General features: G+C 37.5%; 1 protein-coding gene across 2 annotated transcripts in view; it reads left to right on the top strand.

Annotated features, from left to right (window-relative positions):
- The window catches only part of CLSTN2 (calsyntenin 2), a 319,496-nt gene that overhangs the window by 109,075 nt on the left and 184,233 nt on the right, over positions 1-26,188 (top strand). For both annotated transcript variants that reach the window (XM_061465454.1, XM_061465453.1), the window contains exon 2: positions 15,236-15,358. Coding sequence is in view for 1 of the 2 variants with exons in the window: in XM_061465453.1 (XP_061321437.1) it covers positions 15,236-15,358 (123 nt within the window). In the remaining variant the exon portion in view is untranslated. The remainder of the gene's footprint in view (positions 1-15,235; positions 15,359-26,188) is intronic.

A 26,188-nucleotide genomic window follows, 5' to 3' on the forward strand; every position in this document is an offset into this window, starting at 1 on the left:
TATAAAACCCAAATAAGGTTTTTATTCTCCTTATTACCCCTAAATATGACAGTTTTGTCAGTTCAGTTAGGAATGTGTAGCAGAGATGGGAATTGTCCTGTTGTCTCACTGTTATTCAACTTAGCAAAAATAAGAAATTTAAATGTCATTGTTAATTTAAAGTTGAGTGGGACTGTTACAGTAATTTAAGTAGAACATAAATGCTGTGGTCAACTTTTCTTCCAATTGAATTGATTTCTCCCTTACAGAAGAGACGGCACATCTTTTTGTCAGTTCAACATTTCGTTCTATTTTGATTATGTGTCCTAGCTTAGAGGGTGATGAAACCTGACACTGATAGACAACTATTCTTGCCTCTTAACTTTGATTAGAAAATTCCTGCAAAGGCAAGTTATTGCTTGTATTTCTGTCATTCAGACATTAAAAGAAGTTTATAATGAGGTTGAGATAATAGTATTTGTATACTTATGTGTGCATAATCTTAAAGTTAGTTTTGAGAGCAGAGGCTCTTAATGTAAATACATTCATGTGACTGTCACCTTGCACATGAAAAACAGTTTATTTCCTCCACCTCAAGGCCAGATCTACGGAAAGAAAGGGCTCATACTCCCAGCCAGAAATGATTATACAGAAGTATTCGAAATGCGGTGCCAACTTAGGAATGCTTTCTTCTTCCATGGGGGAATGTGGCTGGAGTTCTCCAGGAGCAAATGGAGGACTTGGAGTGGCTGTCTAGTTCCTCTGTGTTTACTTGCTGCAGTGGTAGTGAAAATAATACCATCTTTAGCAGTAAGTGGCCTGAGAAACCCAAAGTCAAGTCTCTGTCCATGGCAAAAAATAAATGGACAGGTTCTTTTTCTAGTGGCAATGCAATGGTTACAAAATCATTTAGGTGTTGTAGATTTGTCTGTTACTTTTGTTTATCTGTTGTATCTATACTATATATATACACATAAGGGATTTTATACCTCTCCTCTATTTCATCTCCAAGTTCTTTTATGGCAACTAATTACTGTTCTTTCACTGCTGTGACACGTCCTTGTGTTATATGTCACTTTTTGCGATTGCAGTTGCTACACATTATTAAGGTAAAAGATATAACTGACAACTTAATAGATATTTTCCTCACTAGTGACATAGTTCTACCTCTTTCATGTTGCTAAAAAGAATACAAGTGGACAAGTCTATTCTCTCTACTTTTTTATCTTCAGCATCTCAAGAAAGGAAAATCTATCCCATTTAGTTCATATAGTAGTAGAATTAGTTTTTCTTAACTTAGCAAACCTCCCCCCATTTATAAAAACCCTATATTTTCATATACAGATAATCAGGGTTACAGGTCTTTTGAACCTGATTGGCATGGTATTCATAATTTTTATAAACCTTTTTTTCTTAACATGTGCATGGAAATCAAGGAAATTAACCTCCTTAAAGGAACAGAATTGTGGCTAAAATTAAAGCTGTAAAAAAAATACTGTCTGAATAAAATGAATCTAAAGGAGTATTTGAGGACTACTGAATGCATACTTAGGCTGTTCAGAATTCTGCATTCATTATTGTAAAAGGTGAAAAGAGGAGTCTTAAAGTGTTAGACATTTGAGCGTTAGACATTAGACTTGACATAGCAAGAACTGCAAACAGCTACGAAGCTATTTGTACTGTCTTCACAAAAAAGAGCAAGGACAGTATGCTTGTATTCAAATAGAGGGGCTATACAGAGAGAGAATATTAAAAAAGGGTTTTAGTAGCTGCTTTGTGGTCATTTTAAACTATCAGAATAACAGTTACAAAAGGTTACTGTGTACTCAGTTTTCTCCTCTTCTTCCTTGCGTAAACAAACACGTGGTGTAACTGCTAGTAACTAGTAGTCTTATTTATCAGTCAGTCTCTGTCCTGTGCGTCTTCAGGTCTGTTGTGTCTTCCAAGGAAAGCTTTTGCCACAGTTCAGTTTATGAAGGAAATGTAATCATGAATTGTGATGAATTAATTTAATTTTAACTTTTTCTTCCTATACAAATAGGTGCTGTTTTGGGAGGTATTTCTTTAGAGGTTAAACATCAGCTTGAGACTTGAAAATGAGGCAAATGAAAAGATTGGGAGGAGCAGTGCTGGTTACTTGAAGTTTGCTTTTTAAGTGGGATTTCCAAAGTTTAAGCTCCAATCAGTTTTCATCCAAAATATTTATATCAGGCCACTTAAATATAAAGCATCAATTTTTCATATTGCTTTGGAATTTGGGAAGATGTGGTTAAGGGCTTTGAGAACCCCTGTAAGCCATTAAAGCTCTCTAAAAACCAAACCAAACCTAGGCAGTTGGTTACCCCTGTGAGTTGTGCCAGCCAGCTTGGGATGCCCTCAGCTAAGGGCTGTGAGGCACCTGAGGTTTGCTTTTCTTACAGACTTTTTTCTTGTCCAGGTTTTTTTCCTTTTGACAACACAGAAGCAGCTGAAGTCTGAGGCCGCATTAAAACTTCTGTTTCAGTGCTAAGGTTGGGCTGCCTAATTTTATTCTGTTGTCAAATCCACATTAGGTAGAAGCATTTTGCCTGGTCAGTTGTTCGCTTGTGTCTGCTGAACTGAGGGTGTTCTGCAGTTATGAGTCCATACTAGTATTGTCAGCTGCCAGATCTGGGGCTTCTGCCTCTCAATTGTGGTTACTGCTTGCCTGCTGAGGCATAAGTAACCTCGTGAGACTTCAGGATTTGATTGCAAAGTCAAACTGATGGTACAGTTTTGACTTTGTACTGGAATGGCTTTGGAGCCATTTACAGCTTAATTGATTTCTCTTGAATGTTAGGAATTGTGTAATATAGTCTGAAAATTACCATATATTCTTAATTCCCATTATTTAGAAGCCTGTTCATAAAAATGGAACATACTGTTCACTTCAGCATTTGCCATCAGACTTCCAGTGGTTTAGCTCTCCAGTGCAAGTTTTATACAATACAGTTATGCTTCTGTACCTGTTTTCTGAGAGAAGTCTAGAAGGAAATTATGAGGGAAAGACCTTAAAAAAGTCTGTTATGTCTGCATAGGGGACTGGACTCCAATCCCTATCCTGGAGGAGCAGTTATCAGTCAAAAATACGGAGTAAAAGGCAGGGCACAAGAAATTCCAACCACTCAGTTGCAATCTTAAGCGCAAGTATGGCACACCTTTGAGTTTATAGTGTCACCTGAAAATCCCAAGAGTTTAAGCAACTGTTTTAACTTATTCCTACTCCAGTGAGCATGTGATCTACACAATCATTTTATCATTTTGTTGTTTACCATTTTTTGCTCAGTTTTAATTGTAGCAAAAAACAGTGAAAGAAAGAATAATGATTGCTGGCATGAGGTAGGAGAGAGCAGATGGGTTGTATGTTAACGTGGCTCTTATTTATGGTAGTATTTAACAAGGGCAATAACTAACATGGTATACATACAGATGGATCAGGCAAATTCAAATTTCTGTATTCCTCATCACAAGGATACAAGCACAAGGCCTGTGTATTTTTACCACTTTGCTATGCAAGTGTGCTATATAGTATCAGTGATAAGATTGATGAAAATGCATGCAGCACTTGTGAGGGCAGTTTGCATGTCATCATTTCCCTCTGTTTGCATCTTCTTAAAAGGTATGAACACATTTTCTATTTTTGAATAATCTTGTCTGATAAGTATAGACACTGGAATGGGTTGCCCAGGGAGGTTGTGAATGCTCCATCCCTGCCAGTGTTCAAGACCAGGTTAGACGAAGCCTTGAGTGATATGGTTTAGTGTGAGGTGTCCCTGCCCTTGGCAGGGGGCCTGGAACTTGATGATCTTAAGGTCCTCTCCAACCCTAACTATTCTATGATTCTATGACAGGTATCTATCAGTGGCAGCAGCTCCCAGAGCTTTGCTCCTGTAAACCTACTTTAAGATCCCACATCCATGAGTCTCGCTGTTTGTTCTCTATTTTCCAAATGTGGATCAATGCTAGGAACAGAGTGACTGCTGTTGTTGGTAGATTCAAGTGGGCATCCTTGAGTGAAGGCACCCCAAGTTTTGCTTTGAAAAAGAAGGTCCTTTTATAAGTTTGACAAGCCCTGCTCTAGATTACATGTTGCTTTCAACAGCAAGTTTTTTTTCTCCTTTGTGTTTGGGGACTATTGATATTTTGAGACTAGTCAGATACAAGTGGTCCCTTTCGGCCTGTTCTTGCGGAATTATAGCAGTCCTTTCACCTTTGCCAGGCGGGTGGCTTTAGTTACTTTAAACGTGAAGTGAGCTGGATTTGTAGATTCTACTGTGGGTTGTGTGTTGTTGTGGGGTTTTTTTTTGTTTGTTTGTTTTGTTTTTGTTTTTTTCTTTCCCTAAAGCCAAGTTAGTCTTTTTTTCTCATTTAACCTAATTTCCTGGGGGAAATATATAGGTGACATATAGGTCACTCTGGTTTAGGAAACCTGGACTACCTTTTTTGCTTCTTGCTTTTCTGTTTTTATTCTTAACCCATCTGTGCCGTAACAGTAAAAGCTGATGAGCATTGTTGAAGATGTGCTGGTGTAAGCACAGTCAACTGACAAATCCCCACATCATCACTGTTAAATACCTGTTTACATGATACGTATCAATTCTGCATTTATGTCACTGCAGGCACCTTCCTGGCTTCCCAAGCTTGATACAAACGTTCAAGTAACTGTTGTTTCTTGTTATACCTGTATATGCAAGAATTTTAGGGTTTTAAGTGTCATTGTCACTTTGTTGTTCCTTTTGCCATTTGCCCTTTCACCCTTGCCCTTTTCCTTTCCTTGACACTGGACAGTTACAAGTGTGGTCCTGTTTCAGATAAAACTTGAAAATGTCATGCACTTCAGGTGAGGACATGACATATTCATACCTTTCTGCCTTTGCATATAGCATAGCAGTACATTGAGGGTAAGGTTGTTAGAACTTTTGTTTATTTGCAAAATGGAAATAAATAAAACGTGTAACTGATTTGTTTCTTTTCTTCGTTGTCCTTTCAAGCAGTGGCCTCTTCAAATAGGGCAATAAACAAATCATCAGTGTTGACCCCTGAAAAATACATATTTTGACACCTTACAACTTATGATATTGTGTTGTTTCTATATTTATGTAGCTGCAGGCAGTTGCTTCTGCATTCCAGCTTATTTGTTCCATAGAGGTTTTCAATGTCAGGAAAGCCTGAGCGATCTGATGGGTGCCCACCATTTTAGTTTCGCCATAGCCTGCAGGTTCTGCACAAACCAGTAGAGAAGGTTCCTACAAGGCTCATGAGTTAACATCTTGACTTACTTGTTTCCCTTTTATTGTTATGCAGCACATACGCTCATTCATTGGTATGATTCAGCTATGGTTATTGCAAAGCTGCTCTTTATCCTCTTTTGATTTGTATTGAGGTGTATTTTCTGATACGGGTTTTTATGTGTGCTTGCTTTTGAACTGCACGTGCTCGTTCCATGTGTTTTATACTTAACATGTCATATTTCCTATACTACAACTTCCTATTTTGGAACCAGAACCTGGTTTTGGGGATGTAAAAAGCAAGATGATCAGACCGCTTTTCTATTAGCAAACTCAAATTTTATGAGGGCAGAGTGTTCTTTAAATATGTCATTGAACATGCAATGCTGGATGAGAGTTCCCAATTATTACCAATTATTTCTGAGGCAAAGAGATTCAGAAGGATCCAGTGAGCTCTTACTTGAAATTGATACATGAAGCTGTGTGGAGTTGTTGTTTTAGCAAGCACAGAAAAGAAGTCCTCCTTTGGTATGCGACTTTTCAAGTAATCATTGGCTACCACCAAGGTGACCTTTTGAAATATCAGAAATAATAATTTCTGTGTCATGGCGTCTGTAAGATTGGGAAAAATTGCGGTCATAGTTTATTTCCGGAAAATACGTCCAGGAGCTTTAACCTTTCCTTCAAATTTCATAGCAATGATTTAGAGCTGTATATTTTTATGCCCAAACCTAGTTTTTCAACTAGGTTATAAGAAATACCAGAAATGTGATTGAAGTCAACTCTTCCTTTTGCAGTAGCCACTAAAGTTCATGTATTAAGATAAGCTGTTGGCTTTTTTTTTCCCCCGAATGACTTGCTTTAAGTCTACTCTGAAAATTCTGTTGCTTGCTCAAATGCAGATATTATGTACATAATAAGAGGTAAAACTATGTGTCGCATCTGCAGTATAGGAGGACAAAAGCAGCTATGTCATGGGTCATAATCAGTCTTATTAGCAGTTCATAGAAGTAGTAAATTATTAAGGACAAAGTAATGAATCTGGGGAAAATAGTATTTGGTACTTAGATTTGAGACTTCACCAATTAACTAAAAATCCAAGAATGTGCAGAAGATGCAATTTGATTTTTCTTCCTTCATTCTGTCTTCCATTCATAAACAAGTTTTTCTTCACTGGCTGAAGCCCTGGAAACTAAATGAATATTGAAGGAATTTGTGGCCATAAAGAGAATTTCTTATGCAAGTACTCTGGTCAAGGTGCCCTGAGCGATTCATTATTATAGTTTTATGGAATACCTGGGTTGTTTGTTTTGTTTGTTTGTTTGTTTTTGTTTCTTTTGGGTTTTGTTTCTTGGTTGTTTGGTTATTTTTGTTTGTTTGGTTTGTGGGTTTTTTTTGAGGACTAACATACCGAGTTCATTCAGTGTTTCAGAGTTTGTCAAAACTCCCTTTTTATCTTTATCCTCCCTGTGGGTTATTTACTCCATTCCTATTTTCTGCTGTGATTGAGACACATACCACCACCAGTTACCAGCTGCATGGTGCATTTGTGGTAGTAAGAGCTATATAATCATTCTTGATGTATGGATTGTGTAATAAATGTCAGTATTTTAGTGCATCTTCTAGAGAGAGGTCTGGGGTGAGGATGGACACTTGATACATTGATTTTAAGGTACATTTCAGTTTTAAGAGACACCTGAATACAAAATATGGAAATACTTGTATACCTGTAAATGAACTTTATTCTGTGTTTCTGTGTACTGCACTTCTGCTCATGCTGTTGATTGTTTAATCTGTGTATTTTAGTTCAGGAATATTATACAAGTTGTCCCAACATGAACGCTGATTTTTATATATCAGATGTGTACCATCTTAGATTTGTACATCTTGCAGTGTAACAATGATTAGGCGTGTGTAGTGCATTTCTGGTTAAACAATAATGCTGAAATAGTACAAGGCATCCACAGCATACATACTGTAAAGTTTTCTTCTGCTTCCATCTTCTGTGTTTCTGTGCATGGTCCCATCTTTGCCTTAACCTTTCAGCTTCACAAGCCTTTGCTCACATAAACACGTCTAGAATTCATCTGTATCTCTCAGTTCCTTGCAGTCTTCCCGTTTTTTCCTTGTTGGAATTCTCTGGTTTCAATATTTCAGGCAATCAAAGGGACATTCAGTGTGCAAATTTGTTCTTTAGTTCAACAGGGCACCTTGCTGCAAATCTGTTAACTCCTTAAGGAGGTCTATTTTGGCGTTAATAGGGGATTACTCTTACTTTTCTCCATGATTGTTGAATTTTTTTTTTTGTTTCATATAGTAACACTGTCTAGATAAAAATGTTTGCTGGTGATCTTTGTGCTCCTCAGCATTTTTTTTACATATCTGGATTATTTACAAGGTACTGATATCCAGTCCATGAAACTATTCTGGAATCTCTGTTCAGATAGTATCATCTGACAAAACTCTTCGGAGGACACTATTTTATTCTATAAGGAGTGAAGCCTAGAGTCAGGTTTATTTAAAATCTGTGCTATAGACTCTCATACTGCAAAACCCAGATCCGTGTTCTGAACAGCCTGCAGTCCAAACAAATGTCAAAGCATTTAGGGCAGCTTCATATAGTGAACATGGAATTATGAAGTATTGAAGAAAGTTAAATGAAATTGCAAAGGGGTTGAATATTGTGAATCTTGATATTTTATATTTTTTTTTAAGAAAACGAGGCTGCTCATAAGAAATTTGTGTTGGATTAAAGGTCAGCATTGGTAAGCAAGATAAATGAGAAGTTTTTTGTGTACAACTAAATACATAAAGAATCAGCTTTGTTTGTTTATGACCTTGTGAGAAGAATGAAAACATTTTTACTCTCTCAAGTACTTTCCCAAAGATTTTTAACTGTATAGACTTTAATGAATGAAGAATTAATCAAATGTATGCTCTTCAAGTTCCCATGACTAGCTGTGTGGACAGATTGATCATGTAATTCCATATAGCAGACTGACAATTTCCTGGTCTGAACACGGAGGCATATAGACTGGTAGGGCAGAATTCAGTTCTCTGCAGTCCACGTTATGAAAAGTATCAGTAGATAAATTTATAAGGACTGGACTGGACATGCTCATCAAGGAGGTGAAATCTCTTTTCTATTAATACAAATAAATTGTAATCTTAGAGCCAGTTTAAGGCACAGAAAGCACAACTTTGTGGTCCATTACCCAAAAGATGACAATAAGGCACAGTGTGAAGATTTATTTTTGTGTGTATGTAAATTCAGAACGGGCTCTTCCCATTTCCAACCAGAAAGGATGGAAATAAGGGTCAAAAGTAAAAATGCTGCTGAAAGTTTTGCAGATTAATATTCTTGGTTTTGAAATTTTTAGAGTTTTACAAAATTTGTAGCTAGATTGTTTTTCCATATAAAGTTCCTGTTAAATGCTCAATATTGATTTATTCAGTGTTAAAAATATTCTCTCCTCTGCTCAAATAAAGCCCATTTTTTTACAAGAGAATCCAGCATATTTATAGCTACATAAACTTCTAAGCATGTCCAGAATAAACAAAGAGTATGGTATTTTATTTTAGAAATAGCCGGTAGATTACTGGCTAGTATTACCACCTCCCTTAGACAAGGGACTTGATGCTTTGGGTCAGACAAGAATGAGCTGCTGACACGTGGGTCCTCAACCTCAGTTTTTCCCCTTTCAATGTAAGAAGAAATTTTACTAGTGGGAATCATCATTTTTGATAGGCCTCTTCTTGGGGGGGCCAGAAAATGTGCTTAAAGCAGAAGACTTTCTTGTGCAACACAGGTTTTTATTGTGCAGCATGATCAAACCAATGCCAAATTATTTGTAGGACCTCCACTGTGTAATTTAACGTTGCGGAGATGTGCTGCTTATAATGTATTCCTTAGTTAAAATGTTCTCCAAAGAGTTCGTATCTCATAATCACATATCATAAATTATATAAATTTTGCTTTAACTGAGCTTCATGTCAAAACTCACATTGCCTTGGTTGGGGCATGAGTTTCACATTATTATTTTATGTAAAAGCACATAAAGAATTATGATTTAAAGATACCGATCTAAATGTAAACCCAGAATGCAACTAATGGTGTTTGAGTAATTTATGCAGTGACATCACATGGAGAACGAAGTGTGTGAGACGAAAATAAATTTTTTTATAAATTGTCTTTGACAAAATGAAAAGAATGTGGTTTATATGTGAAAGCTTTCAGTTTCTTTTGTATGTAGGGAAGCACAGCATTCTGTTTTCTGCATCTGTACCCACTCGGTGTTGTTTTTTCCTGATGCTGAGAAAGATTTAATCCTGTAAAACTCAAACATTTATTTATTTCTCCTACTTCCCAACCATTTTCAGTTTCTACTTCTGGCTTAGTTTCTTTTCCTTCAAAATATATTTATTCATGCCCTTGTTTTCTCTGCCTTCCAGAGGAAGACATATATTCTTTACCAAACTCCCAATCCTCATGTCTTTAGTGACCTTAGCCCCCTAATGTGCCTTTCTGAATTCTTTGTTCTCAGTCACTAGTCCTTGAGATTTTAGTTTTCATCCCTATCTCTGATTTATAGCCCTGCCCTGTTCTGGAGCGGGCAATGCAGGAAATCCAGGTTTGCATCTCTGGTTGTGTTTTGGAGGAATTAAGGTCTGCTATGTTACAGAGTCACATGTGCACCATACAGTCATGTTTATAACCTACGTGAGCAGTTGTTGTTTATTGAAAACGCAATCTTTGATATATTCCAGTTATCAGTAACATATCAGAGTTATGGAGACTCTAGCAAGTCTCAGCTAAGGATGTGAGTTTTCAAAATTTCTAGCTTGATTGTATAAGTGAACGTGGCACAAGCCACATTTGGGAATCAAAATCCTCTACTGATCTCACCTTCTTCCTCTTTAAAGTTTCTACTTCTTGATCCGAAGCCCAGGGTGGTTAAACTATGCAGAGGAAAAAGGCACTGGGTTTTAACAGTGGACAAACTCTACTTTTCAGTAGCCTTTTTCTTTGAAATACCTGAAACAAGAGTAAGAACTCTGACTGTTGCTGACCCCACAAGTCTTACTGTGGCATTTACCCAGCAAAGTATCATCCCAGAGGAGGAGTGGACTGGCAAACAAGTGGCATCCAGATCTGGGGAGGATTTTTTCATCCATAATGTTCATGCATTGCAGTTGTCAGTATTTCATCTGCATCATTAGGATTTTCATTATGCAGTATCCTCCTAAAAGGACATTAGAAACATTCTCTGCTGTATAAGGTAAGGATGTGTTGCTTCTACTGAAGACTTCATAAGACATGAGGTTCAACCTCTTATAGTCTACAGAAGTTAATGGGATTTCATGTGTATTTAAAAGGCTTCCAAAGCATCCTCAGTTTGGCTGTATTTTAGGGGAAGGCCTTTGGCACTTAGGATTCCAACAGGCTGAGCTGAAGGTCATTGAAGTTAGTGGATGAAAGGACTTAGAGTTGGACTAAGCGGTAAGAAAGCTGATTTTACTGGAATTAACAGCCTCTTTAAGCTAGAGATGGAGATGAGAGAACATGATGAATGCATTTAAATGGAAAAAATGCATTATGCTATTTTGGAAACAACAAAGAAAAAAAACTGTGTTCTTAAAGGAATTCTTATTTTCTCTCATAGCTCTTTTATAATGTGCTGGTTTTGGATCAATGACATTTTCCGTGCATATTGTGTCAAAAACAGTCTGAATTTTGGAAATAACCATCGTACTCTATTCCTTGTACACATGCTGCTTTCCACCCACTCCCACCGCCCCAAACAAGAGTCAGTCTTGGCTTATATAGAAAAGATACTGTCTCTCCTTGTAAGATGATATCCTCATGTATTTTGCATATATTGTGGTCCAGATATAATAATACTTCTGCACTGATGTTACAGACAGTTTTGTGTACCTAGAGCCATAGTAGTAGTTAAAGGTTTTTTGGTAGATTGCCAAAGAGCATTGGGTGGGTCAGAGTTGCTGTCTTCTCTTCCTACTGCTGATGTATCACTGTCTTGTCTCTGATTCTGTTCTTGTTTCTGCTGAACTTTCCATGGGAACTTGGGCACAGGTACAAAGTGCTCAGAAGCACTCAGAGTTTGTAAGGGAGTTTGGTGTGAAGGGTGGTGATTGTTGTTAACCTCTGTCAGATGGCAAGAAGCAGGGTGGGGTTTTGAGTGTGCCATCTGGAAGGGGTACAACCCAGGGCACAATGCAAGGATGGGGATAAGGCACTGAAGTAGAATGTAGGAACTTGGCATATTTTGGGGGTTTTGGCCTTCTGCTAATTTTTAGGGTTTGTCCTTGATCCAACTTGCAAGACAGCATTTCTGGGGCATGCAATTTCCTGCAGGCTCTACAGAATGAGTTAGTTTTAATTTTGCCTTTTTCTGCTTCATTGTCTAATGTGGTGTGTGCATTTGCAGATGGAACAGAGAGTGGCAGTTTCTAGCAGACTGACTTTATTACATTGAAAGGCTTGTAGAATTATAGAATAGTTTGGGTTGAAGGGACTTTCAGAGGACATCTAGTCCACAAGCTTTGATGGGACAGTCAATGGAAGTATTGTTTAAGTTGTGCATACAAATTATAATGAATCGACTTCTAACTGTAATAAAGATTAATTGCCTTGTCCTAGATGCTACAAATTACTTACATTATGATTTTATGTGAATAACTAATAAATTATATGAAGGAAGGAAAGTATTAAAAAACCCTACCCACAGCATAGGTGGATTTCATCTGTACATCTTCATTAATGTGCATTTGATGCATGAAAGCATCATACTGATTCCAGCTTTTACCCAGCTAGACAAATGCAAAGAAAAAATAAAATGATCCCCAAATTAACAATCTTGTACATGTTAATCTTCAAGAGATTGAAAGTTCCAATCTTCAAGAGATTCAAAGTAACACTTTATATGAAGACAGCATAATAAAGCTTGTTCTTGTGCTTCAGTAAATGCAATGTGGCATTTATGTGTCTTTGGAAACCTGACCTAAAATGTGACTGGTTTTGCTCTAACTGAGAAAACAGTGCAACTTCAATGTAGTTTGGGGGCATTTTAAACTAAATGTGGATTGAAAATGTATGTTCAGCTATATATATCTTCAGTTCTAACCAGTTGCAGGCAAAACCAATTGCAGATCATGTTTTTGCTTGACATGAAGGTGGAGTGAGTAGATGACTTAAGAGTGAGTAATTTAAGAATATGTAAATAGAAGAATATGGTAAATACTGGTTTGAACCAGTCTAACATTCTGTAGCTGCACTTTCGACTTGCAGGAAGAAATGTCAAGTGTTCATCAGTCATGTTATATTTGAAGGTGCTTTGCTTATTATTTAGTGTCTTATGAAAGCCAGTATGGAGGTATATGCATTTAGGAAGAGTCAATATTTTAGCTATCTTTAGCAGAGAAAATACAAACAATCCCCCCAACAGAACAGCTGCTGTCATTATTATAGATTTCTTCATTTTAAATAAGTATCCCAAACAGTGTAAAAGGATGAATAATTTTAATGAAACTGATGCAAAAGAAGTGGTTTGCACTCCCAGTAAGTGAGGATGATTTCCATTCTTTTTAAAATGTTCACTCCACATGTTACCTAAAGCTTTTTCTATTGAAGATGTACCTCATAAGAGCTTGCAAATAATTTGCCCTTGTATTTTGCTTTTGATTTTTTTCCTTTCTTCTTCATAGTACCAGCCTTTAAGGTCTAGGGTTAAATTGTAGAACTTGTTCCTAATGTAATTCCTTCTCTTCCCACCCCAATTATGTTGCTGTCAGTCATATGACTTGCTGTTGTTCATGGGGCACTAGCGGGGAAAAAAGGTGAGGCTAGTAGAATTGCAGTCACTGTATACCCAGTCCATTTCCTAAGCAAATGTCTTATCAAAACTGTTCTGTACAAGCTGTAGTGGGAAGAAAGGTCTTTTGGGGGGTTTGGGTTTTGATGTTTTCATTTGTTTGTATTTTGTTAATTGTTGGGTTTAGTTCGGTTTTGGTTTTTTTATCTTGCTTTTTCTGAATGCTCAGCCACTTAATTGGACCAGGAGGAAGGAAAAGATGGGTTTGGTGCTTTAACTTTTAGTTGCATAAGGAGGTCTTTTTTCAGACAAATTCCTACTTACTAGTTCATTACTATTAAATCGTATCTGCCCTCAGTCAAGAGATTGCCTTTTGCTCTCTTCAGCATGTGTCAGTCAAAGCCTTTGAGTCATATCAGAGTGCCAGTGAACATATTTACGTGTCTGGATGTACAGGCAACTCACATACTGAAATAACAGATACAAAATATTTCAAGTGCCCTAGAAACTGGAATCCTAAATGCCAAGCAAAGCTCTGAGATTGCATCTATCTCTTCTCGTATTTCAACATCAACCAGACTTTTGGCCTTCCTCCTATTACATTAACTCATTGATCTCTCCTCTGGCTGTACAGTCGTTACAAGATGACGAGATATGAGTTACCTATTTTCCGTTTCACCTTTCTCTGACACATCCCCAATTTAATTTTCCTGTTGCTTAGTTAGTGCAAAAATAGGCTAAACCACAGTGAATCTATGACTCTAGTATGCTGTCTTCTGAAAGAATATACGTTATGACATATAAATGAACTCAAAGTTCTTCTGTTAGTGATTAGAATATAAAATAACTCAGCTTTAAAAGGACTTCAGATTATCCTAAGTCTTCAATTTTCTAATGATTTAACAAATAAACAAGAAGGAAAAAGAAGGAACTTCTGTTTGCCATAAATATGTATGTTTGCTTTTTCCAAATAGTCAGTAAACAAAATAACTTGCTCATTGCCCAGCTCTTCCACTGCGGCCAGAGCCCACTATTGTCTTTGTATTCATTGTTACTTTCTTCACAAAGAAGAAACTGGAGGAAAAGCTTGAAACTCATTCTTGTCTGAGGGTTTTACAGAAGACAAGGCAGGAAAAAGCTTAGGATTGGGTTTGTGTGTGGGTTTTGTTTGATTCGTAGTGGGGTTATTTTGAAGAATCCTATCTGATTCCTTTTGCTTTTAAGTGTCAACCCTTCATCCTTGATGTGATTTCTGTTAACGTCACCAGATATTTTCCTCAGCATCTGGTACACTGAGCTAAATAATGTGTACAAAAATTAACTTGCATCTGGATCTAGTGAAAATATGGAAGATACTCCTTAGTGCAGTGTTCCTTCATGCCTGGGATAGTACATTCTTCAAACTGCAGTTTATTTATGCTAGCGCCACTGTATTACTTACTTAGGAATTCTAAAAACGTAACATTCAGCTTGTGACTGTGGGAGCAAAATGTTGTTTATAAGTACAGCAAAGCTAAACCTCTTAAAGAATAAAAAGGAGTGGGAAATGCATCTTCAATTTTCTAGTGAATGGGAGATGTTTGGTGAGAAGGATGTATGTTGAAATGGTTCAGGAATAAGATAATCAGATGATACGTGGTGTATCCCCTGCTTTAGAAGTTTCTATTTCAGTGGTCTTCCTGTGTACTTCAGGACCAGGTATCTGGATATTCGACACATGGATTGAAGGATGGATTTTTCAGAAAAACTATAGATCCTATAAAAGCATAACCAAAGCTGGTTAAGTGGAGAAGACGTGTCAGCTTTTATCAAAGTGATTCAGTAGTAGAAGTTAGTGGGTTGTTTTTCATTTTTTTTTTTTTTGTGGGTTGTTTTTTTTTTTTTTTGGCTACAATGTTTGAAACACAAAAGCTGGTTTAGATATTTTCCAAAAAAAGAAAATGAGACATTGACCGAGTGTCCAGTGTTTTCATCTGCTCTGCTCCTTGTCTCTGTGTCTTGACAGGAGTTGTGTTTCTCTGGGCTTCTGTTTTCTTGCATCAGAGATTTTTGGAATCTTGTTAGTGGCTTTTGAGTAATAACATTAATACTGGACTTGTGTTAAATAATTTCTCTTAAAATGAGCTAAATGGATGTAGAACACAATCAGATTAAATAGGCACACTGTTTCTTTTCTAGTGAACAAGCACAAGCCCTGGATTGAGACGTCGTACCATGGAATCGTAACTGAAAACAATGACACTGTAATCCTGGATCCTCCCCTTGTTGCTTTGGATAAAGATGCACCTGTTCCCTTTGCAGGTAGGAATATCAGCATTTTTAATAATGAAAACTCAAGAATTATGTCATTAAATTTGAATTTTCTTTTGTAGAAAAGAATCATTACAATTGCCTAAAATAATAATGTGTAGTTAATTTTGTTTAGTAATATCAGCCTTTGCTTCCTCTCTTCTGGTTCAGCTCCCTGGCTATGGACAAAACTCTGTGACAAATAATGAATGTTACTCAAATCTTATATTACTTTGTTAGTCTTTTATAACTGTCAAGACTTAGACAGAAAATGTAATGGAAGTTTTGAAGATTTTTGTTCAGATTGTTATATGATAGATCTAAGTCATATAGAAGTTTTTACTTGTATTAAGTCTATTTTTCCTGACACTTAGGAGTTCATGTCAAGCAAATTTTCCCTTAAGTTCCCTGTTTCATTACAAATATTTTTTGAATTAAAGGGAGGATATTAAGACTGGATAGCTGTTGTGAAGCTCCTAAACAAGTTGTAGCTGTTAAAAAAGTTGCATTAAGAATGTTTGTCTTTAATAAGGAAAGGAACTAGCGAAGATAAGTATCCTTTATCTTGTAGAATACAGTCATGTTCAATAACTACTAAGTACTTGGCCAAATTGGTATTTTAAAACATCAGGTAAGATTAAACATTTTCCCTAAAGGCGTGTATTGGCATCAACTCATCCTCTGTGAAACAGGGATTCACAAATGCTTTTTATATATTGAACCCAATTTTTTTATCTTGTATCAAGATTGGTTTGTCACTGGTAGTATCCCATGGTTTTTGGTTGCACAGAAGACTATTTTTTCCCTCAACCATGTATGCACTGGGGATGTTCAGTGCAGGGGACATGGGTTAATTTGGTCAAAGCTAAAAGCCTCAAATAGTATAGATGCTTAGATACAGCAACCTCAGCATGAAACAGGTCCCATGGCACCAAGTTACGTCCTAATCAATGTCCAGTTGGAGACAATACTTAAATCAGTTACTAGTTTTTGAAGCAAAGGAAAAAGTACTTGATTCCAATTTTCTTGTTTATTCTAATATATAGCTGCCTCTTCATGAATGAATTAAAAAAAGAATGGAATGAGACTTTGAATGCAAGGATTTAATCTGTCCGTGAAATCTTCAGCTATGGTTGTTTAGCAGTGAAGATTGACTCCTAGTGAAAAGATGCCCTTTTCATTTGGGGAGGGGCAATTTTTCTATTGCTATGAATGTTCCATCTCCTATTTGCTTCCTCTGCTTGCATTCCCTTGGGACCCTTCCAGGAATGTGAAATCACATGTGCTGTTTCCATTGATACATTTACAATCTCTTTGCTGACTGAGGATTTACTAGCCTTATTACTGTATTCAGTTTTTACACTGGGACAATTGACACATGAGCAATTTACTCTTCTTGTAGAAAACCAGCCTTTGAAATACTGAACTTACACAGACAGATTGGCTTTTGTGATAAAGGTTATATCAGAGAGGAGTTTTCATTTATTGTCTTCATTGATTGATTTGAATTATTTATATTTTAAGAAGTATTATTTGTACTTGGAGAGAAAATACTTGCTGTGTATTCCCTGATATTAATAGTTCATTTCCACATAATATTGTACATTTGGCCTCAAGGTCTGCAATCCAGACATAATGTTATAGCACTGATTGAACATTAAATTCACATGAAGAGGCCACCTTCTCTACCTGTTCGGAAAAAACTCTATATGCTTTTTCTTTTAAGACTCTTGCCTTTTAAATTGTTGGAGTAACTTCTTATTCCTGTTTTAAGTTTCTGCTTTAATATAATGTAATTTTATTCAGCTTTATAATATTGTTAATTTTATTATAGGCCATTATGGAAAATTCCATTTGTGTAATGTATTTAGCAGGAGAAAACTGACAAGAGGTAGAGCTAAAACATTAACAATATTTAATAGCAGTACATTTAAGAGTAGTAATGCGGATTTTTTTTCTGTTACCATAATTTAAGCGTGGAAAATGTATTCTACAGTATGATAGATCAGTCTTCATTTGTACCAGAGAATCAGAGCCCCAACAGTTCCTTTCCATCACCTTATTAATATTTTCAGTATTTTGTCCAACTACTGTTAAAAACCCGTATGTCTATTTGTTCCATATTTATTCCTGTATCTTGCTCTTGAGGGTATAGTTCTTTTGGCACCATGCTTAGCTTGTGGAAGTAAAGGTAGTTATTTCTTGTTTATGGTCATGGCAAGGAGAGCTTCAGAGAGGAGGTGCAGTAGTGTGAGGTCCAGAAAGTATGCCAAGTCACAGAGTGTGCTGGAGCTGTACATTGGAGACTATAAACCTCAGTGAGATTTTTTATTTTTCCTCCAAGTTGTCTCCATTATGCTTTATAAATCCGAGTTAGTGCTGAAGTCTGGGATGTCTGTAGGTAGGCTAGGACTGTGATCTCTAGGATTATAATGGTAGCAAGATGTGCACTATCAATAGGAGATACCAACAGGTAATGAGATGGCCGTGTTCTTCCAGTGCAGAAAAGCACAGGTCTCTTGTATAGCCCTGGCTTGAAGGAGCCAGGAGGGGCTGCCACTCACTGTGCAGGCTCTTTAAAAGTCCTGTGAAAGTTCAGTTGTTTGTGGCATAGACCTACTCTAAACTATTTCTGTTTTCTCTTCTGGAAACTTTAACACTGCCCTAATACCTGTTGCTTTTTTCCTCTCCATGGCTACTAATGTCTTGTCAAACTGTTCTGGTAGTACACACATTATGGTACATGTCAAAGCCCTAATCATGGACTGGTCACAAAATTGCTATAATCTGCACTTTTTTTCTCTGTCTTGTTGTTTAAAATCAAGGGTGATGACAGGAGGAGAAAGGAACCTTCTGTGCAGTTACCCTCTCAACAGGTCTGTGTTTCCACAGGGGACTAATAAGAGACTATAACAGGACTAAGTGTACCTTTGAAAATGCTGGCTGTCAAATGTGATCAGCCCATTTCATAACTGGAGCATGAAGACTTTCATGAGATTGCAGTCTTTGGTATTTCTTCATCTTACGAAGTTACTGTGAATTGTGCAATAATTGGAGTATATGTAAAATCGTAGTTTAAAAAATTACCATGGTATGGGCATATTTACTTTATCTTTTTCATTCTTCAGACTATGAGTAGATCTTTTTGACCCCTAGTTTTGAAGGAAAGCTTTCAAATACTTGCAAATGGTTAGGTGTAAGAAGGAATGTGGATAGTTTTCTAGCTTAAGTTTTTCAAGTCTTGACCTGAAAGGGGTTTTCACACACTGGTGTTGAGATATAACTGATCTTTAAGATAACTGGACTCACCACAGCTGCCTTGAAGGTGTCACAGTGAAAGCCTTGACAAACCCAAGCCCCCAAAACATGAACAAACTGCAAGTCTTGTAGAAACAGGTTATGCCTTCCCTACTTTTTTTCAAACAGTATTGTGTTGGTGCAGTATGGGCTTACTTACTATCTTATTATTAATTTAGGGAAATCCATTGGAGGAATCTATTTAAAATAATGTTATAAAATCTACTCAAAATGACTGTAACTTCAGGTAGACTTGCACTAACGTGCAGGATCAGCCATACAACAGGCAGCTATCATATGCTGGTTATGAGGCTGGAAATCACTTCAGGGATTTGACTTTCAGGTTTAGGAGTGGTTTGGCTAGCGTCGTGGTTTAAACTCAGTCAGGCAACTTGTTCACTCACTCCCAGTGAGTGGTGCCGGGCTGACAACAATCGAGCTCCCCCCCCACTGGGGCTCTCCCCTTCCCCGCTCCCGGAGGAACGGGGAGGAGGATCGAAAGAGTGCAGCTCCTACGGGTTGAGACAAGAACAGTCCAGCAACCAATGTACAACACAAAGCACCACCGCTACTATCAACTACAACAATGATAAGGGAAAATAACAAGGGAAGAGAATACGATACCACCGGCCAAGAAACGAGTCCCACCCGGAAGCCCGTGTCCTTCCAGGTAACTCCCAGTTACCCCCCACCCCTGCCCCGGGCATGACGTGCTGTGGTATGGAATACCTCCTTGGCTAGCCTGGGTCAGGCGCCCTGTCTCTGCTTCCTCACAGCTTCCCCTCCTCCCTGGCAGAGCATGAGCCTCACAAAGTCCTTGGTCAGGGTAAACATCACTTAGCAACAACCGAAAACATCGGTTTCACCAACATTGCTCCCAGGCTGGAAGTCAAAACACAGCACTGCACCAGCTACCACAAAGGAGAAACATGACTGCTACTGCTGAACCCAGGACAGCTAGAAACAAGATGAGATCATCTGAATTAATCTGACAGTATTCTCTTTCTGTGATAGCAAGAAGCCCTCAGAAAATGATGTAGGAGTTGGGAAGGCTTTTTTGAAAGGACATCTGTCTGCATTTCAGTAACAGCAACTCCATTTCATCAGCAGTGTTTGTGCAAAAGTATATGTGAAAGGAACTTCAGGATGTCTCCATTCCCTCCTCCTGCCCAAGGCAGTACCTATTGTACCTGTGCCATTCCTGATAGTTGTCTGTCCTAATCTTAAAGATCTGTAGAGACAGAGATGCAACAGCTTCCCTGGGCAATCTGTTCCGTGCTTCACCATATTCAGTGTTTTTTTGTCATGCTTAACCAGAACTTTCTGTACTGCAGTTTTAGCCCATCAGTTTTTCCCTATCCACCATAGCTAGGTGCAGCAGATTATTCCAGTTCATTTTTTGCAGCAATGGCCTTCTATGTTATTCCCTAAAAGCACTGTGAGCATCCTAAATAGCACAGGGGTTGGGGGTGCCTTTGGCTAGCCCTTGTGTTACTGATACAGGTATGAAGCAGAGAAGTAGGAGGTCACTTTCAGAACAATGAGATGATGAATGCCCTTTTCACCTTGAAAGCGAAGAACCCAACTTTTCACTGTGTCACTGTTACTAGCCTGATAGACTGGCATTTGAGTGCCATGTGTCCAGGGTTAAGCTAAATAGTTCCAGCACTGTGAGCTGGGATCAATAGGTCTTAAGCTACTTTTACGCTCTGCATAGATTTACAGATACCCTTTTTTAAAAAAGACAGATATGTCTGTATCTCAGAAGCAGTTGCAAAGCAGACTTCCCTTGCAAATGGAGTCCCAGTCTCTCACTACATTTTGGCTACGCTAAAACCACTGTAAAGGATAAGGAGAAGAGCAAACTAGCCAAGAAGGGTGTCTGAATATTCTTTAAACTACAGGGGCTGCATGCGAAACTCTCCCAAACCATGTTGGTTATTTTAGCAGTGCAGAGGAGCGTTTGTTCTCAGCTGCACCGCAATAAATCTAGTAGTTTTTTTCAGTCCAGTTACACCCAGGGTCTGAACACAAAATCCCATTTCTCTGCTTCAAACTGTGACACTGTTCTAAAGCCTTCTTGCTTGCTTGATCTTACTGATAAGCAGTTGCATTAATGACAGAAACAATATTTTTGATACAGCATAGAAAATATAGAAATTATTTTTGAAGCCGCAACGCTGGATATTATGGGTTTTAACTCACTGTCAGCCAGACTTGAAACACACTGTCAGTTTGTGATGCCCAGAATTCATCAGTGTTAAATATTTCCCTGTGAAAATGGTGCGTGATTTAAAATTCCTGAACTGTAAGTGAATCCATGGGGTCTTACAGTTGTTTCTAACAAGTGACTTGCTGGATTTTTTTTTTAACTTTTATTTTTGAAGTTTACATTTATTAATGTAGCTTAATTAGTTAAGACTGTAGCCTGTAAAGGCAAAAAGGAAATCTCTTCATGGTGATCATGTAAGGTAGAATGAAATATTGGCAATAGCACAGTTGATTCCAGAGATGCTGGTTTTGACCTAAGGGATGCTGCTCATCCTCCAGTAAAGTTAGATAAATGTTCAGGCTTCAGGTTAAGAATGCTCCAAAACATCACTCTGACAGAGACCAGTGTTGGTTAGTCCCTGAAGTTGAGAGATGAGGGGTTTGATTTTTTTGATTTTTTTATTTTTATTTTTTATTGCTGTTGTTGAAATTTTTGCCCATTAAGTTTTAATTGCCTTTCTTGGACATCTTGACAGTAGAGAAATAAAAGTAGGCAACATGAATGTCTTGAAAGAAGACTAAAGGTTAAAGAATGCAGACTGTTCTGCTAAAGCTTTTAGTGGCTGCTGAGTGGTCGATCATTGCAGGGGTAAGTGGTTAGGATGAAAATTATTCTTTAAAGCATGGGCAGTGAGTGTAAGTTTCTTCTGGTACATAAAACCAGTAATGAATGAGAATATTGAGATAAACTTTATTACACCTGAATATGCTAAATTACTCAAAGCCAGAAAGAAGCAAGTAAAGTGATCAGATAATTAATGGTTTGACAGTATTTGCTTGGGCTTTTAGACTACTTATGGAAAATACTGATGTGAAATCAATTGGAACTGTTTTGAGTAGTTTTCTTTATGAAGAAGATCTTTAGAAAGTTAGGGCAGGATACTCCTGTGGTTGTGGAAACATATACATCAGGACAGGGACAGATTCAGGCATTTTATTGTGTTGAAGGGTCATGCTAAATGACTACTTAATTAAAAAGCTGTTTAGTTTAAACTGGTTATAAGTCAAGTTGCCAGGAAAAAAAGTGTTATTGTTCAACTTCTGGGCTGTTCAGAACACTTGAGATGACCTTAAATGGGAAGTACTGGAATTACTATATGTGCTGATATGCAGCACATATGTACTCCAGGTAAATAAATAGTTGCCTCTGAATCCTCTGTTTAGACATAAAAAGAATGAGGAATATTTCCCTTAGGATGGTGCTGCCTTAGGTTTGAACACGCTCATAGCTTCTTAAAAGTATTACCAAATATGTGTAGGCAGGAGAAAAATGCAGCAGGTCCCTGCTATAGTTAAACCTCTTTGTCGTTACGTTTGCAGTGAACATCATAATTGCTTGAATTCTTACAGTTTCAGCTACAAATAAGCATTTTCAAACATTTATTGGTATAAATTGAGTTGAGTAACAATGACAGCAGGCATGGCTGAGGCATGGGTCTGGATAGTGAAGAGGTGGAAACAAACAAGAATGATACCCCTGTTATGTTTCTTTTTGTGTTGCATAGTTTGTTTCTGTTACGGTATTCAAGAAGTCAATTCGATGGGTCCGTTTTTGCTTTGAAGGGTATGTCAACCTGCAAATTGAAAATCTGTGGCCATCTTTACTTCTAATGCTAGAGTAACACAAAGGATTCTCAGAGAGAGGGCTGAAAGAAGTATTGTGCGGACCCAAGTGGAGGAATAAACATCTATTCTGAGTCAAGTGGTACAGTTGCTCTGTGATACGTCTCTTCACGCTTTCAGCCCTTCTGTGGTCTATTAATTCTGTTACATATGTCTCTTTCACACAAATATTTCCTTCTTCGTGTGTATTCCTGTGTTGTCTTATTCCTAGGTGAAGGATGATGAATTTGTAAAAAAACATTTGTAAAGACATAAAGTGTTATTATGCAGACTTAAAAAATAACACTGTGAAGCAGTAACAAGCAGAATTTTCACCACATAGAAATGTACTGCAACAAAATTGGCACTACAGGATTCCAGCTGGCTTTAAAAATACAGTGAATAAGCTAAATTTTGGGGGGAAAATGTCGTGTTAAAATGTATTCCTTGGAATGGAACTACTTGAGTAAGTGCAGCAACATGTTGTTTGCTTGAAATGGTTTCTAAATATCAGAAATATTTAAAAAGAACAGCCTAAATAGGTAATGATTTAATCTTTAGAGTTCCTTTTGCTTATTTGTCAGCAATTCTGTTAAGGGAGGAATAGCTGAGAGATTTCACTTTCCTTTGAACCTGCAGCTTTCTACTCACAGCTGAAAAAAAGGTATTTTTCTGGAGTAGAATAAACTCTCTCAATATCTGGTTAGGTGCTGATGCTCCCTTTGCTTGCAAGGGCAGCCTGAAAAATGCATGTGATACTACTTTTATGAAGAAAGAGGGAAAAGGAGAATATAAAGAATTCAAACTCTGGGCAGGTGGTTTCTCACAGCCAGTTCTCCCGCTTCTGGCTGTGTAAAATGGATCAAACCAATTTATTCTCTTGGCCTATGGTTTCCTCCACTGTCCTTTTTTCTGCTTGTCTAGACTATAGAAAAAGCTTCTCAGTGCTTTATCTCAATGACTATGCATCACCAAACACATTCTCCTTATGGAACACCAAGCACAAGGAGGATTTGCTGCTCTGAGTTGTCACTGTTTTCCGTTCTGTTATCTTTTATGATATAGGTATGTAATATGTTTATAGTAGATGCAGCAATTGGATTACTGCAGATGCTGAACCTGAACTAACAGTCCTTCAAGAGATGCACGTCAATACCATTACATGGCTTTGTATCCGTGGATGTCACCAGCTCCCAAACAGTAAGGCAGATGCATTGCTGAGGTGTTGCAGAGTTAGAGATGAGACATGAAGAGAAAGTACTGGCAAATAGTGGAGTGGTGAAAAAGAAGTGGGGGGAAATGCATTTTTACAGAAAGATTGGAGACTGTTGATGCAGGATGCATTGTGTAGACATGTTTAAATGTGTTATTTCTCAAAATAATAAAAAAAAAAGAATCTTAGGGCTTTGTTTTGTGAAGAAGAAAAATTTATCCTGTCTTTTACTGAAAAATGTAGAGTAAGCTAGATATGCTTGTCATTAAATATGTATTTTTTTTCTTGGCCATTTAGGTTTAGTATTTTACCAGGAGATAAAATATCCAATTATTTATGATGAAAACACAACACATGATGTAAAGAACCAAGTATTTTTTGAATCACCTTACATGCATAAAGAAATGTGACTGTGATGTTGTGAATGGTACTGATGCCACTAAGATACAGCGAGGCAGCAAGGAGAACTTGAGAGAAATATTTTAAGAATTGTCTGGGTTTTCTAAGGCAACATAGTGAGAACAATAGGACTAACATAACATGTAGGCATTGCGGGATTTCCTGCTGCTGGAATTTTCTTATAGCAGGCTTTAAGGGACTTAAAGAAATTAATTGCCTACATTTTCACATTATCTGCTAATCCAGAGAGGCTGGATGGCTTTGATCTAGCTACAGCATGTGGAAATACTAGACATAGTCAAGTACATCTGCTGTGTTCAGCTGTCAGGATCCTTGTTTTAGCTGTTGCACAGTCACCTTTACTCTTGGTGCGCTGAGCATGATAAGGAGCCTGGCAGAAAGGAGGTGTAAGGTGCCTTTTTTCCCCCTAAGTGATTAGCCTCTATTTTTGTGGTGATGTATCTTGCATTTACTGCCTGTATAAAAGACACTTAAACTTGGTTTAAAAAGAACAAATTTTCTCATTAGGTATTCTACACAAAGCATATATTCATTTTATTCAGGTATTTGGCCTTTGCAGGTAAAGTACAGTAGATAACTAGATTGTTGAGGAATTACTTGTTGCTATTGCTTTTTTTTTGTATTCTGAGGCTTTGTTTCTTGTTAGACTGTTCTGTTTATTCCACCTTTCCTGAATGAAATAAATTCTGTAACTGCACTGAGCAAATTTAGTGCATGAAATTTAAGGAATTGAGACAAAATTGAAGTCAACTAATTGACATAGCAATCACAATTTAGCCATAATGTGCACAATGGAGCTTAAATATGAATCTATGGAAACAATTGGCCCCGATTTTGTATAAAATTCATCATGCAGAGACTGGTTAGGGGGCTGCAGCACTTGCCTGTGAGGAGAGGCTCATTAAGCCTGGAGAATAGACAGTTTGGTGGGAACAAAGCAGCAGCCCCAGCTTTTTGTGCTGGAGTGAGACTTCGATTGCAAAACAAATCACTTCCAAAAAGGATCCTTAGCTCTTTATACAAACTGTTCTTTTCCTTCCTAACTACTATGACTATTTAGAATACATGGAAAAATGGAGGCCAACAAAATATTAGTTATAAATAAAAATTCCTCACATCAGTTGTTTAACTTCATATGACTGGTGAGCCATAAATGCTCTTTGTGTCTTCTGCTCATACAGAATTCAGAAGAAAATGCATTCAAGCTAGTTGCCGGCGGAGTGACTCTTACAGTTCACTCTTATGGCACAATGACCAGATTGTATTGAGTGAACACCTTGGCAGTGCTTCATAGCCAGATTGCATTATCTTGTATTGCACTTCTTCATTGAGTGTAATCACCTAATAGTCATGAAAGGCCACATATCCCTGGTGAACCTTGACAGCATATATCCAATAAGTACCTTTTTATTTCTCATCCTCTCAGTGTTTTTTTTGTGAGTGTATAAAAAGAAAGTAAACTTAATATCATACCTTTCTTATTATTTATAAATTTGACAGTGTACAATATATGCAACTAGTACAGTTAGACATGCTAAAGTAATGAGCAGTCTTTAAATAGTTGAATACTACTTTAAGAAGAAGCTCTGTTGTCTGCCCTCAGTTCATTTGGGGTCTTTGTCTCTTGGCTTAAATTTTTGGCTTAATTTTCTGGTTAATTATTGTGGTGAATGAATTTTTGGAGGAGAGGTGGTGAAAGAGACTGAATATCTGAATATTCCTTCAGCCTGCTTGGGTCAGCTGTGTAGCCAGCTTCTTGTGTTCCTCACCATCCTCAAACCACTCTCATCTCCCTCCCCCTCAGTTATTTAGCTTTAGGTTATTTAAGTTATTTTTTGTGTCACAGCATTTACAAATACATGACGTTTAAAAGAAAAGAAATTGCACAGATTTGGGTAGATTTTGTTGAATCATTGTGAGTGATATTCTTATACCGAGCTGTCACTATTTCTCATTTTCATTATCTGTTTAATCTGAAGAATTAGGGAGAGGGGTGAATGAAGTGCAATAGTAATGCCATTGAACTAATGGAGACCAAG

The sequence above is a fragment of the Pezoporus flaviventris genome, unplaced genomic scaffold, assembly GCF_033815535.1.
Source record: "Pezoporus flaviventris isolate CSIRO_AGI_PZ_B2104156 unplaced genomic scaffold, CSIRO_AGI_Pfla_v1 ptg000040l, whole genome shotgun sequence".
Taxonomy (NCBI): Eukaryota; Metazoa; Chordata; class Aves; order Psittaciformes; family Psittacidae; genus Pezoporus; species Pezoporus flaviventris.